A 16280-nucleotide genomic window follows, 5' to 3' on the forward strand; every position below is an offset into this window, starting at 1 on the left:
TCAAATAGACACTGCAGTCACGCCTCCACTACTACAGCTTCCTTTTTCCAGGTCCTCCATTACCAGCTCATGTTCAGTAACATGATTGAGTCGCCTGGTAGTGTTCTTATCCAGGCTGTTGAGAGAAATAGGTTCCAGGGAGGTTTGTGCATTGTTAGCTGGGAGTACAGAATTTCCCTGCACCCTGTGCGAGTAGTTTTTCCTCCGCTGTCCGTCAGCCGTACACAAGCTGAACTTGAACACAGCTTGAAAACCTCTGCGGAAATTCTCATTGAAGAAACCATAGATGATGGGGTTGACGCTGCTGTTGAAGAAGGCTAGCCAGTGGGCAAAGGGGTAGATGTAAATGTTGATTATTCTGTACTGTTGCTCAGTCAGGCTGGCGTAGTCGCTCAGCATCATGAGCGTCCACAGAGGCAACCAAGAAAGGATGAAGAGCAAAGCGACTATAAGAAGCATTTTGATCACCCTTTGCTTTTTCTTTGAAACGGTGTGGCGGTTGTCATGTCCTGGCTTTCCTCCCGTTGGAACCGCTGTTTTAAAAAGCGTGATGCCGATCCGGGCATACATGATCACAATAAGGGACAGAGGGGCAAGGTAGATATTTGCAAACAGGACGGTGGTGTAAATCTTTCTCATCTCTTGGTTGGGCCAGTTCTCTCTGCACCAGTAAAAAGGGGTCGTTTTGTTGTCGTAGCCCAGTAACACACGAATGGTTTGCTCCTTTGTCACTTGTAGCATCACCCCAGATGGACACATGATGGATATGGCCAAAACCCAGATGATGACAATTATCAAGCTGGCTGTGGAGATTGTCAGCTTTTGCTTGAATGGGTAGACAATGCATCTGAATCTTTAAAAAAAAAAAAAAAAAAAAAAAATATAATTATAATACATGAAGACACTTAAACTGCCAAAGTGTATATTTTTCCATGATTTGCTCTCTTTTGTGTTCAGTGCAGTTTTAGAGGTTTGATGTTGCTGAAAACAAAACAGTTGTGGGTTGGATAACCAATTAGCTGAAAATGACTGCAACATACTGAATATAAACAAAGTAGATTAAAAAGGGAGCGAAACACTGACTGTAGTTGGCATAATATAAAAGATGGATTATCGATGTCAGTGAAGCAGAATTAAAACAATCACAAGTTGCAACATGTATAATGCCATCTTGTCCTAGTGGAGGCTGTGATGTCACTGGGTTGGTTGGTATGAAAGTCCGACAGTAGACATTGGCTAACCAGCAGTGACAGCTTTGACAATGACTGTTAAGCTAAGAAAGGACACAACAAAGGTCACGTTTGTACTGCTGCTGGATTGATGATGATTTTATTTTATTTTTTTTTCAACAACCAGGGAAAGACCAGCTACTACAAACACAGCTCCCTCTGTGTTTGTAGTAGCCTCTTATACCCCGTTCACACTGGGGAAAAAAATCTGGCTAAAGCGGGATTCGGGCCTATCCAGATTTGTTTTTACTGAGTGTGAACACCCCGAATCCGGCAGTATCCAGTTTGATTTCAATCCGGTTAGATCCACCCACGAGAGGTGGATCTAACCCGGTTAGCGACGTGCTACTTCCGGTTAGCGACGTGCTACTTCCGGTTAGCGATGTGCTACTTCCGGTTAGCGACGTGCTACTTCCGGTTCACGGGGCGCGACACGGGACAAAAAAACGCACGAAGCATGCGCACTTGGTCCTACTGCGGCCTGAACGGACTCTGTATATTACGAGGCGCCACCTAGTGGTTTGGAGGACAGCAAACACCCTGGATGAAGCCGGATTGAGGCTGTCTGGGCTCAATCCTACTCTAGCTGGAATTACTTTCTCCAGTGTGAACGGGGCCTTACAAGACTGGGTGCACAGACTCAGTCAGTTAAAAGCATTTAGCAGCCGTGGGCCTATAAGGAAACAGGTGAACAGCAGACGGGATGATCAGAATAGTTGGATGACCTCTACACCTGGTCTTGTAAAAGAAAGTCAAACACCATTTAAGACACAATGCATGAAGGTGGAAATCTTACCCTGGTTGTTAAAAAAAAAAAAAATCCCCCCTACACTGAGTGGCAGTACAAACGCTCCTTCATATCGCTTTTATCTCGGTAGCCATTGTCAAAGCTGTTACTACTGGTTAGCTAATGCCAGTTGTTATTTTTTAGATGAGTGATTCTTCTTTCATATTATGCTAAAGACAGTCAGTGTTTCATTACTTTAAAGTTTAAAGATGTTTGAACCTCACAGCGTTCAGGAGCCATCAAGCATATCATTGCTTACTGGAACAGGCCATGAAATATAGACAAAAGCAGCAAGTCGGCTGTTCTTGATGTGAATTAATGTGCATCTTTTGTGGTAGTGTTCACTGTTTAGTTGCATCTGTATTTTACACAAAAAGCACATCTGAGGTGTTGTTTAGTTATAAAGGATTATAAAGGAAAAACTATGCTGTACCTGTCAACAGCAATAGCAACCAGAGTGAAGACAGATGCTGACACAGAGATCCCCTGAACCATGCCGCTCATTTTGCAGACCAGGCTTCCAAACGGCCATCCTGTTGACAGAAAAGATGCATTCAGCTGATTTACTATTGAGACAAGACGTTCAGACAGATGGAAGCATGATAACTGTAGCCCCTGTTTGTGAATATGTGGTAATGGCACTCTTGGCAGCCTTCTGTTTCTCCTGGGGAAATTAGCCAACATGAAGGTTGTGTGACCTTTTTTATGATTCTCCAAAGACTCTCCTTACCATCTGGATTAAAAAAAACCATATGTAAGCTGTTTTTTTTTCTGTGTGTCCTCAAGTATTTAATTCCAAACAAATATGTTTGACATTATCCTCATTTCCACACAAGAATTCTACAGTTAGTCAATCTTACGCTCCACTAATCGCCACATGGTAAACCTAAAAGCCAGCTATATTTGTCCAAATGTCCACAAAAGGAGGTGAAGGAATTCACCTTCAAACATGGCTTTGACGTCACAATAATGTTTGCCATCTGGAAGAAGAGTTGCAGTAGTTGACACTAAATTACACCATTTTAGCAGAAACTGATGTATTTAAATACATAAGAGGCACAAACTGGGCTCGACGGCCATATAATTGATTTTTGCAGCTCTTCAGTACATGTATGAACTCTGACAGCTTCACACCCACAAACATAGGGAAGTATTTTTTCCTGTGTTTTGAGTAGGAACAGCTTCATGCACAGCAGTGCTTAATATGGAATATTAATTAACAGCAGAGGTGCTGACAGTGTAGAGGTCTTGTTGCTGCATACTCAAAATAATCAGACTGTCATCAGTTGTTTTTATAGCCTGTCCTTGTGGTTTATTTTCATACACTTGTAATGAATAAAGGGTGAGATAACAGACTTTCGGGGTTGTTTAGCAGCAGATATTTGTTTGAAGATCGAATATACATCTAAGAATCCAGATCTTGGCTGTTGTAGTAAGGGACTTTGGGAAATTTCAGAGCAGCATTCTGGCTTTTTTTTTTACAGTAGCAGGGCTCAGCTTGTAAAATTGATTGTATGATGTCTGTTGTGGCTCCAAAGGGAGATTTTAATGTCTTTAAAGCAGCTGCATACCACAAGGCTTACATCTACCTCTATTTGAGGCTTAAGATACAGTATATAACAGTAAGTGTGCAATACAAACAAAGAAGTGTAGAAGGCAACCACTCCGCTTTTGTTGAGATGGATTTTAAAGCATTGATCCCTTTTTGTTGTTTTTTATAACATGAAGGTTTGTTGGCATCCAGCTCAACCTGAGTGCCTCTTTTGTGTTACATGAAGCCTTGTAGAGGTGTAACAACCTTAATCTTGGTTCTGCTGTGTGGGATGATCCAGCTATTAGACAACAGTGTGGTGAAAGTAACAAAACAGAAAGGTTTGCTGCCGATTTTCTTCTGGCTTCACTGTTTCACTTTGTTTTTATACAGAAAACAATCTGCATTCTAACACATCTGCAGTTAGATTCTTAATCCTTTAAAAATCAGAGAACTCAACATTTATGGCTGAGCTAAACTCGACGCCTAACACACCTGGTCTAATTGTATAATTACTAGGGATGCACCGAAATGAAAATTCTTGGCTGAATCCGAAAACCGAAAATGAGGAATCCAAGGCCGAAAACCGAACCCCCCCCCCCCAAAAAAAACTAAACGTATCATGCCAATTATTAGTACTTTTGCATTTATGGTTATAACTGTGTACTAACCTCACTAAAATCAAGGCATCGCAAATGCACAACTTAATATTAATGTTTCAAAGAATATAGCAATTAAATATTTATTTAGCACATTCAAACAATGCACAATATAAAATAACTTGGCTTGACCCCACTTATGTGTACATTATGTGTGTGTTGTATTTAAATAAATAAAGGGCCAGTGCATAAATAAACATTTAGTCAAATTTAAAAAAAAAATGTCCAGCAGAAAAATACATCTGATGTCACATATACAGTAAATCAGAACAGAATAGCCTGTCTATGATTTTTTTTTTCTCGAGGCATTCTACTGCAGGATCTGACTGAACACATCAGACGGCGAGGACGCGCTGTGCGCTTCTCTGTCTCTAAGCGGGTTCTCTGCATCCACGCGGCCTGGATCATTTCTCGTGCGCGCTGCTTTATTCCCACTAATATGTCTTTATAACACGGTTTAATACCGTCGCGATCAAGTGCAGAGAATCCGAGCAGATCTCATTGAATCGCGTGCTGACGCACTACGAGTGTACTTATGTTTTCACTCCATGATCCGTCTCCACCTCTTTACTTAGAAGATGCTTTACTGCTGCGTTTAAAAGAATAACGTCTGCTGCAGATGCATCAGAGGAGCTGATCTCTTTAGTTAGCTGCTCTAATGGGGCAAGAAAAGACACCGCAGACATACTGGAGCGTCATCACAACAACATCCTGTTTTGGCGGAGTTGTTTCAGTGAAAAAAGTGTTTCGGCCGAAAACCGAAAATGCACTTTTGGGAGAATTCGATGCATCCCTAATAATTACCATTTAACCCTTGACCCTTTGTTTGTTCAGTTCTACAGTCTTCTGTGGCCCACTTCCTGTCTTCTGTCATTTCTGCGTTGTGGATTATACAGTAATAAACACATCGATTACTGTCAGTACATATTGAGTACATAAAGACAACACTTTTGCGGGATGCTGCTGCTTTCATCTGCTTGTTATGCTGCTCCTTTCATGTGGTCCACAAAGAGCAGCATTGATGCAGATTACAATACCCCAATCAATGTCACCTAAGGCCTTATGTGCTGCAAACATTCTAATGGTCTACCATGAAAGCTTCCTTTGAAAGACTAGTAAAAGAGACTGAGACTGTCCTCTAATTGGTCATTATTGGACATTAAACGTTTTCTTTTATTTAATTAAAAAAAACAATTAACTCTGATCTAAATGATAATTACAGCTAACTGAATCTTTTTGTCATGGATGTCAATAGACCTAACAGTCATCCGATTGTGTAGTCTGAACAGTTTTTAGTGTGAGGATAAAGAGGTGCGCTGTTCTGTCTGGGTGCTGCACCAAGGTTCTGACAGTTGACATGAGAAGAGCTTTTTTGTTAAGGAAAACTCTCGAGTTCCTTTAACACTATGAACTGAAGTACAGACGGAGCAGCAGCTCTGATGCTCTGTTTATGTCAACACAGCATACATTCAGGCTCTTATGAGGTGCTGTGGACTGGTTATGCGCTGCCTTTTTTATGATTGACACAGTCCTTTCAGTGAGCTCAGTTTTCATCCCTGTAACACCAACAAGTTTTTTTTTTTTCTCTTGGTCTCTAAGTCTTTCATGTGTCTCTTTGCAAACTGTGTGCCATGACCCTTACTCTCCCCAGGCATCAAATTCTGTTACTCCTACTCTGCACAGATTCGAGGAGTGCTACTTTAACTGTTGTGCTTCTAGCATGATTTCCCTTTGCCACTGAAAAGTGCCTTTGTTTTTTTTTTTTTATCTGATGATCTTTGACTTCTTCTTCCTCCCCGAGGAAGGTCTTTCTTTTCTTGGTGCTCGGTCTGGATCAGTGTGAGTACTTCCACGCTGGTGTCAGGTGCCATTTGACTGGAATGACTGATGTGGTTCTCGCAACCATTATGTTAGGGGGACATATTGAACAATGACAAGCCTACAGACTATTATTTCCCCATTCAGCAGATTGATGAAAACACAAATTAGCTCAAACACCCTGCACAGTGAAGGTCAAAGCATCATAATATGTAATAAACGGGGGCTTGTTTGTTGTGCGATACATCTCACTGATTCTGCAGACAGTTTAGGCAAGGCAAGCTCATATAGTTTGTAGAAATGGGTCAAATTATGGCAGACTGCAGTGCAGCTTTTACAATATGATAATGTAAAAAACACAGAACAGGCGGCCTTGGAAGCCTGAAACTCGGAGTGCAATTTCTGCTAGGAAACAACATTACAGTTCCACCTGAACTTTTATATGTACTTAGAATGGAGGTCCCTGTAACGGTATCGATATAGATGTTTAGAAAATGGCTTAATACAGCTCTCCAGATTATTCTGCGATTATTTGACGTAATCGACAACATTGATGCTAAAAATTTGACATTTCTGTGCCTTCTTGATAAATGCTTTGACTAAGGCAACAGCTGTTTTCCTCCGCACCACTAGTATGCGCTACTTGTTACTCCAAAAGTAGGGATGTCCCGATCCGATCGCATGATCGGAAATCGGGCCCGATTACGTGATTTCAGACTCGATCGAAATCGGACATTACCTCCCGATCAGGACTTGGATATATATTTATTAGGGCTCTCAAAGTTAACGCCTTCTGTGCAAGGTGGCTCTGTGTCCTGCAGTGTAGGGGTATGACAGTCGCTTTTGGTGCGAGCGGTCCTGGTTCGAGACCTCGATGAGCTGCTGCGTGTGTGTAATTTCCTAGCGCGGCGCTCTGGATACACACACACACACACACAGGTTTTGCTGCAACAAGGGAGTTGCTCTTTGCCTTAATATAGAATCCTGAAAGTATCAGATCGGGACTCGGTATCAGCAGATACTCAAAATCAAATGACTCTGACTCAGACTCAAGGGCAAAAAAACCTGATCGGGACATCCCTATCCAAAAGTGTTGCAATTGTTTAATGTAAAAACCCATTTGTTCAAGTATAAACCTACAGTAATGCAGTCTATAAGAAGTCCAGAACATGTTAAATATAATGAACTAAATTACATTTTTTTGTTTGTTATTGTGGAAGATTAATCATTAGATTAGTCGCAGCCCTAATGCCTCTGGTTTCTGTTTGATCGTTTCTGCACTAATAGGCTTTGACACCTTGAAACATCTGGGACCCTAAACAGACACATGCTGTGTTTTGTTCTGAGTCATGACCATCACTTGACCATCACTTGATTTGGCCTCAGCTGAGCGAATGGTTTAAAAAAAAAAATGTATATCTTGCAAGCCTTCAGAGGAGTGTGAAGGCTTTTAATTCAGCCATCTGTGAAGACTAAATGGCTCCTGGTGTAAAGTACGCCACATCAATTAATCACTTAAACAGTCTTTCAAACCATAAGAAAATACTTGAGAAAATCAGGGTGGTCAAGGTTATCCATCTTGCATTGAGACAGCGGCATCAAATCATTTAAGAAAAGTCAAATAGAAAAGTATGACTTAAAAGTGTCATGCTATCCATCAAATGTTTGTTACCCTCTCCAGTGTTATTTAATCTGATTCAGTCCACAGTATCGAAGGCTATAGGTTTAGTTCCTGTTAAGAATTGTCTCCAAACCGCAAACGGCTACTCATAGAATAAGAGGACGTTGTGCATTAACCCAATCCCTGGTTATGTATCCATGTAGGACTGGGTCCTGGTGCCCTTTGTGGCTGTAAGGTGGAAAAAATGCCTACTACAACTGTGGCTCTCACTAACCAGGAGGTGCTGGTTTTAGGGGCTTGTTAGGAGCTTGATAAACCTCCACACCCCTGAATGATGTGACCCCGGAGACACCACACATAGAAATAGTTTGAAGTGATACAAGGGTGAGATTCCAGCTTTAGTGAAAGTGTTAATAAACACATTTACAGCAGCTTGTGTAGAGCATAGGGTAGTTTTAGTCATTATGGATCAACTGGTGTTTTGACTTATAAACTACCTTTTCCTTTAAGACATAATTCAGGTACATAAATGAGATTCATCACTTCAGCTCATGTGAAACTTGCAGATTTTAAAGCAGCTTTGTATAAATTAGAAAGTGTGACGCCTCCCTCCATGATGCATTCTACCAGAGCTGCTCATTCATTTACGTAACACATCTGATCAATTCTGGTGCTGCTGCTCAAACTAAAAAAAAAAAAAAAAAAAAAAAGTAATTCAACATATTTTGCATGCCTGCCACAGACTGTGTAGCTTAATGACAGAATTTAGTGGCTACTTCAATGCAGAAGAGAAATTAGGCAGCAAGGGATAGGAGGAAGTGGAGGTCTGAGTCATGAGGAGAGCAGTTTAGAGCTGCCTGGGACCATATTTTCAGCTGCACTTTGAATTTACAATCACCCTGTATATAAAGGCAGGAGGTGTCATTTCATCACAACTCATGGTTCCAAGAGAATCTCTCAGCTCTCAGCTCTCAAGACATACGGAAACACAAGCATTGCTTATTTTATTTATGCTCAGCAGATGGTGATTAAGGAGCCTACTACAAGTTTTATGAAACGTTATAGCTTTAGCTTACACTTTCACTTACATATTTTACTCACTAGCCTGGAAGTTCTCTGTCAAGGAGTGTTTTTTGTTTGTTTTTTTTAAAGTTTAATTTTAGTTAACTTTGCAGCTGATTGTTAAGTAAACAGGCTTTCATTCTGTTTACTTCTGGCAGCTGCAAGCTGTCCCTCATATTCAGGATGTAATTCAGAGTTATGTCATGGCAGCAGGGATTTAATCATACAAAACACTCCAGCCAACCGGATTTCCCCAAAATCCGTGCCAGGGGTCTGACCTGTTCCGCATTCAGACCGCAATGGGGTGTTATATCCGCTGTAATCATAATACCTCATTTAAATTAATCTCGGGAGATGAATAAGGCAATTTTTAGGATTTACAGTTACAGCATAAAGTCTTTTGTCATGTAAAGACAAAGGAAAAACTGAAATTCTGAAGAAAAACAAAAGAGCTCATCTCTTTGTCCTTGGTTTTAATCATTGAAAAGGAAACTTTCTGATCGTTATGTCTAATTTGCATGTTGCTTTTTGCTTTTTTAAAACAGCAAAGACTTAAGAATGCCCTGCAGCCAATGCAACGCATCCCAGTCCTCAGCCACTATCACTCGCCTTTCAGAATCGCTCATGTGAGATTTGTGTCAAGAGCCAACTGTCAAGTCACATTAGCCCAGTGTGTAAAAAGCCCCTGCCTTACTCATGTATGCAGAGGAGAGAGCTCACACTTTCAACTCCTCTGAGTCGTCTTCAGTTTTTCATCGCTGCAGCTCGTTAAGAAAACAGTAGGTCAGGTCATGATCAGGTCATCCAGGGTTTCCCGCAGAAAATCCATTAGTCAAGGTGGTGTCGGTATGAAACAGATGTTATAAGAGTGGCATGTCTTTAAGAAACTTGGCAGTGAGTGTGTGTGCGTGTACCTGGGAGGGGGTTGAGCGTGCATGAGTGTGTGTGTGTGTACAAAGACGGAGAGAGAGGTTGTGTGCCCGTTAGTGGCGAGTTGTTTGTTAGCGGCAGGATTTAAATGTTTCGGTAAATTATCTTAGCTCCACATTTCCTCCCCAGTCTGACGATAGGTTGCTGTATGCTGTCCAGTTGCCGGGTAATTGGCGTCAAAAATAAAAATGTTGGCGTAGCACCTGGTGATAGATGGTACAGTAACACATTTAACCAACAGATGGTGCTATTCGGCCTCATCGCGATGCAGCCTTTTTTTGCAGTTTATGCCTGCGTGGATGCGGTAGGAATTTTTTTTGACGTTGTCAAGACGGCCGCCCTATAACTATTAAGCACATTGAGGAAACCCTGATGTCACAGCTTTTATGACAAGGCTGCCAGCTGGTTAAAAACAAAGTTCTGTGTCATCACACTTCAAACATCACATGACGTCCTGCTTACCTGTAATAATGTTGTCAAGCAGTGTGGTGGGCATGCAGAAAATCCCAACCAGGAGGTCGCTCACAGCAAGGTTTAGGATGAACAAGTTTGTAACTGTCCGCATGTTTTTGCTCCGCAGAACGATGAAGCACACCACCCCATTCCCCACCATGCACACGAGGAAGATCAGCAGGTAGGACACGATGAAGATGGCTGCCGTGGACGGCTGATGCAGGTAAAATCCAACATAGGTAATGTTGTTCCTGGGTATGACGGACTCCACGGAGGAATTGTAATACGTCCAGTTGTCATACAGTTGAGTCAAGTTGTTCTCAAGTCCTTCGTTCATTTTAAACCTGCAAGATAAAAAAAAATAATGGTTTGTAGTGCAGTTTCAAAATATACAACTATTAAGTTTAACCTTGGTTAGTTTGTTGGCTTTCATGTGTGTCTGTGGGGTTTAAGATTGGCAATTACAACATCTGTTGGATAGCTCTCATTTAGCTCATCTCATCAACACATTCCCTTTTCCACACATTTACACATTAATGGTGGTATAAACCGGCACGGTCCTTTCTCTCGAAGGGGGCCATGTTTTCCATGACAAATGCGTCACTACAACTTGAATAAGCATCACAAAAGCAGTGTAATACCAGCCACTGAAGAAGAAACAAAAGATTTATCTTTGCAGTATGTTTGAGCGGTCCTTCATCTTTCTTCAGAAATGAAGTCTTTTAAATAATGTAAAACTAGACTTGTGTCTTCTATAACAAAGTTAGGTTGTTTTATGTAGTTCTGTTCTCAAGTTTGGTTTGAAATGGATAACTTAGTCATTTCTTTTGTATACTGTATAAACAGTTATGTAAAAAATAGATGAATTTTATGGAGTGTTGCACAAGGTGTAAGGTGTGATTGCATACTGTCAAAGATCTGGCACAGTTCCTCACACCTTCTACATATTGTCGTTAAGATGTTTATTTTATCGTTTAAGTGGTTTTTTTGCAGACTATGTCAATAGATGCTGAATGTGTGAATCATGGCTTCCTGGCTGCGCTTAGAATTGCAGAAATGCAGAATCTTTTGTTTTATGGAGAATGGATTTGAGCAAATGCTTTATTTTGGGTTTCTGTTTTGCAAGCATTTTTGATTGAGATGCATTAAGCGGCGGCTGGAACGTTGAATGTTTGTTTCTTTCTGTTTTTCATAGTTGGCTGTGATAAGAGGTGTAATCCCACATGTGCACAGGTGAGGGATGCATTGTCAGCAGCACTTGGAAAAAAACATTAGCATATTATTTAAAGGTATGATGCATTTATCATATATATATATATATATTCCACTTAGCTCTGTTCTGTCCCAGCTCCTGGTATTTGGCTACGTAGCTGCTAACTTACGCTCACTGGCTACATTTGTTTTTTGAGGCTGGAGGGGATGGTAAACAGTTTTGGATGAAAGCAACTATGTGTCATGTGTTCATAGAAAAATACTGATCCGTGCAGTGAGCAGTTTAACTCGCTTCTTTGCGGTAAAAATACCAACATAATAATATGTTGACAGGTCACACGATGAAAGCAGAGCAGCACCCATTAGGATCTCGGAGACCATTTCATGCTCTTAATGTCTTAGTGATGAAAAGGACATTGCCTTTGATTAGAGCACTTACAGGAGGGCCCTTAAAGCACATCAGTTAGCTCACAGTAGCAGATCTACTGGAGAAAGAAAGATGAGGGCTTTAAGAACTCCATGAAAGTTCCATGAAAACTGCTTTTGTAGCATAATGAGGTTCAGGAATATTTAAATTTGAAGCGCTGCTTACACAGCTGTCCTCATCTACATATACTACTTATTTCCTAAATGACTTTTAACAGACTTTGTACAGAGAGCAGCAACGCAGGCGGGCTGATGTCGTTTGTATAGACCCCTAAAAGAAAACTGGAGGCAGAACATCAGCTTCTCAAACCAGGAGTGGGCCGTGAAACATCTGATCAATAGGACACTGTTTTGTATGAAGCAAAATGGCAATGGTTGTGTCTGATGGTGTGCTACCAAGAAATAAAGATAGAAACTATTCGTTCATTTAGGGTTTGTTTTTTGCCTTTGCATCAGTGACGTTTGGCAGTAACATGTTTATTGTATTCTTGAGTTTTTCCTGCATAAGGGACACTGACAGCCGAAGTTCATTATAATACTAATGCTACATACTAATGTACACTCTATTTTAGGCAGGTTTTTGCTATGGACTCACATGGTTTTAGACCAAATGTTGTGCAACCCAGAGTCTAGATTGTTTTCAGAATAACTACTTGTACACCATTTACACATTGTAAACCAGGACCAGTTACAGATAAGCAGCCATCATTATGCTACAGAGTAGACTGAAATTTGTTTTTGCCAGAGCTTGTGGGTCTTTCACTATTAAAACTTAAATAGTATTCATTTCTACATACGATACGATGCGATACGTTTACATGGACAACAGTGTTAGTCGGATTATAATAATATTCTGATTTTAATCCAGTTTATATTCATGTTTCAAAAGGAGTAACATCTTCAGAGTGAATAGCAGGTTTTTTTTTTAAAAGATGATAGATTGATGCTAAGTGTGAAAGCCTCACCGGCATGAGTGAGAGATCCATTTCAGTTATGTCAAGACTCTAGAGTGCAACCTAATTTCTCAGGGAGACTCTGAAAGTCTCCCTGTAGTCCAACAACAGACACACATTAGGCGCATATCATGGTCTAAACAAATACATCTAAACAATCGGATATTGAAGGGCAGGACCTGCAGTTACACCGAGAACATCTGCCGGAAATCCATAAGAAGAAGAAGAAGAACATGGATGTTTTGCGCAGAGAGCTTAGAGAGGAGACACAGGAGAGACTGAGGCAAGGGAGGCAAAGGGGAAGAGAGAAGGTGAGGAAGATGAGAAGAGAATACTGTATATTAGAAATGTGTCATGTTGAAGAAAACTAAATATAATATAATTGTCTATAATTGTGGCAGATGATGAGAGAAGATGAAAAGAACTTTTTCGTTAAGGTAGGCCTGAGCTGTCCGAAAATATATAGGCAGCGATTTCAAAAACAAACTGCGGTGCAACTACCTGTTGTGCAAGAAGTCTAGATCCCTACATGTCGCCACGTATTCAGAGTGCTTATGTGTTTATTTCGTTCCTTTTATTGGATTATCTGCACTAGTTGTAAATCTTATCTGAAACTGAACCAGAAAGGTAGACTGCAAATCTTAAACGGCTGTGTTGTGGATTTTTACCTCGAGCTCAGAGTGGATGACCAGCTCTGACAGTATCCGTCTGTGAAATTACAGAGTAGAGATCAGATGTGTGTAATCTTGATTGCAATGTTTGAATTTTGGCAGAAGGAAATGTATTTCCTGCTTCACTAATGCAGCTCCTTTATCTCCTCCCATCATCTATTTGTCCATACCATTGACAGTAAAAACTATGGACAGAGCTTCCGTGACGTCACCCGTTTGTTCCTGAAGAGCCGTTTTGAGGCTCGGGGGGAGGTTCCGGGACGTGATGACCGCCGCCATGTTGACAGCGTCACGTCCGCCACAACTCTCAAATATGGACAAAGAGGGGGAGCACGAGCGGGGTTTAGGGGGGCGGGCGATCGTGGGAGCAGGAAACTCACGCTGTGATACGTCAACTGTCTGTCACTCAAGCGGCAACGCCCATAATTATGCGTAATTTTAAGTCCGAATACAATTGAAACGAGTGAGTTGTAAAAAAATTCACCCCCCGTACAATTGACACTAGAAGAGAACCTATCATCTGAGACCAGAGTGGTTTTTTGTACCAGGCCGTAAACATGTTAATTTCTGCTGTGAAGTCGGCCATTTTAACATGGGAGTCTATGGGAAATTACTCGCTTTTGGAGCCAGCCCCCAGCTGTTGCAGCGTGAATTACAAGTTTTGACACTTCCGCATGGGCTTCCACTTTGAGCCCCGAAGGTTGCCGCTTGGTCCATACAGAGCTTTTTCTGGCTCCTCCTCACTAACTGTGATGTACCTCACAGCTGGTGACACCACTCTATAGGTTCCAAGTGAATGAAATGAATAAACCATGAATGGGAAACTAGAGGAAACTTTGAAAGCTCTTTAATGTGCACCCATCTCTGATTTAATGACTTATTTATAGATGTGTATATGCCCTAGAGATTTACAGTAGATGCACATTCTGCATAGGTGGCGTGCAGTGGGTGCTGTGTGTCTGATGATATGTGTGATAACTGAAGCTGTTTTTGAAGGACTGGTGTGAATGTGAATGACGGCTCATGTCAGAGATTTTATTTGATTTCAGCCAGTCTAAGCTTCAAACAAGCTCCCTGCATCCTGCAGACACATGTTAATGGTGTTTTTATTTTTAACTCCTGAGCAGGCAGCAACATAAGATCTACATAACAAAGTGCCATTAACTGAAATCCAGTATGATATGAAAGACCAATAGGAGGATAAATGGCTAAACAGTATATTTATTGAATGGCTATTTCCTGCAGTCAAGCACGTTTGGTTTAAAAAAGGAGGAAACGCTCATGCATCCATCACTTTGAACACTGAATGTAAGGCTAATGGCACCATGAAATGTGATTTGTTTGAGTTGTGTCCCCCAGTGGATGTACTAGAGCCACATCCTTCCCCCAGTCATCCAGACACTGAGTCTTCTTTGTGTTCAATTCTTCCCGCACTATCAATAACAGATATTCCACTCCTCGATGGAACATCAAAGCACATCTGGAGATAAGCTCAGCTCCTTAATAAGAGCTGAGCTGCTGGAGATCTGATTAAAACAATCAGTTCGCCTGTCAGTGAAAGACTGGCCATACATCAGATAACTGTGTTCTATTATGCTCAGCTTTATATAAATGTATATATATATATATATATATATATATATATGTATTGCTTTTTTTGGTAGGATTTTAATAAGCTTGAAATTTAAACATGTCTCTCAGTCTGGTCTCATTAACCAGCCTTCCTAGGATGTTCATTTACAGTTAAGAAGACTATTTTCACCCTGAGCCACTCTGCAGGCCTCAGAGGGGCTTCATGTCTAACGCACAGCAGCAGTGAGTCTCCCACAGTCTCCATCAGCATGTTGTCACACTTCTTATGACGGGAGTCTTTCTACAGCTCCAAGCTGATCACTGTGCATTTGTCAATACCTAATTTAAACATGAGTTATTCTTTATATAATAATATCTGTATAATAATAACTGATTGTGCCAAAAAAGCAGTTTATTCAGTTTCACTTCTTTGCTGCCTGCATAAAATCTAAATTACTTAAGTTCATTAAGCTCCAGCACTCCCTCAGCCACGGGGAACCCCCGTTCTCCAGCCCTCAGTGTCCGCTGTGGATGTTGTAGCTACGCCTCCGATTCCTCCGGCAGCTTGGATGGCCGCGCACGCTGCGCACAAATTTTGGATCATCTCAAACAAACGGACCTGATCGGGAGGATGGAGTCGATGGACATGATCCGTGCGTACGCGTGCTGTGCCAAAATTGCGCGCACAGCAGCCGGAGCGTGAAGTTACTCGGGCAGTTTTAGATTTTCTAAATTTCCCCTGCTGGGAACTTTGCGAGTCAAAATGCGCATCCCTGTGAACTGGAAGCTGACTCGAGGTGCTGACAGTGCGCAAAACATGCATGACTGGCTGCTCCCGGACAAAGAGGTTTCTGTGACCAAATGGAGATTTGTGCGTCAAAGCGGTAAAAACTGACTGAACCGTGAGCAAGACGCGCACGGTGACACTTTGGCCACTGATCTGAATGGTCCTCACAAGCCTTCATCCACCGGGACAGAGTCCATCCCCAACTTTAGGGAGTCCCTCCAATTATTTAAATGAAGTTTTACAGATAAATATCCGCGGTGATCGAGCATGAAGTTACCAGTGTTGCGCAGATTCTTGGGGAACGGTTTATCAGCATGTTCTGATGAAGTTATCTTACCTTGGTTTATTTCAAATCAAGTTGACGTCGGGCACTGTGCTCTCAAGAAAAGAAAAAGTAATAAATGTCCACTCTCCGCTGAAGGAGACATGCAGATCAAATAAAAAGCAAATGTACACACGAACATGGAAAAATAGTCGAGTTCATTCTCCCGCTCTGTTCCTCTATCATTCCGGCTTCATGTGGCACAGGGTGCGCTCAGCCTGCCCCTCAGAGCGCAACTGGAGGATTT

At 41.5% G+C, this 16280-nt stretch overlaps 1 protein-coding gene across 1 annotated transcript; it reads right to left on the reverse strand.

The window, feature by feature from the left end:
* Positions 1–16066, reverse strand: npffr2a (neuropeptide FF receptor 2a). Its single transcript, XM_028413622.1, has 4 exons — positions 16049–16066; positions 10100–10434; positions 2450–2549; positions 1–853 (listed from the first exon to the last, which is right to left on the reverse strand). Exons 2-4 carry the CDS (start codon positions 10425–10427, stop codon positions 1–3), a joined length of 1281 nt encoding a protein of 426 aa, XP_028269423.1. The 5' UTR covers positions 10428–10434; positions 16049–16066.
* Positions 16067–16280: the final 214 nt, after the last annotated feature.

This window comes from Parambassis ranga, chromosome 9 (genome assembly GCF_900634625.1).
Source record: "Parambassis ranga chromosome 9, fParRan2.1, whole genome shotgun sequence".
In the NCBI taxonomy this organism is placed as follows: Eukaryota; Metazoa; Chordata; class Actinopteri; family Ambassidae; genus Parambassis; species Parambassis ranga.

Coding starts and splice junctions, on each gene's coding strand:
- npffr2a (XM_028413622.1), bottom strand. CDS start 10,427: ATGAACGAAGGACTTGAGAACAACTTGACTCAACTGTATGACAACTGG. Junction 2,550..10,099: donor GCTTGACAACATTATTACAG/GTAAGCAGGACG, acceptor TTCTGTCAACAG/GATGGCCGTTTGGAAGCCTG. Junction 854..2,449: donor GTTGCTATTGCTGTTGACAG/GTACAGCATAGT, acceptor TTTTTTTTAAAG/ATTCAGATGCATTGTCTACC.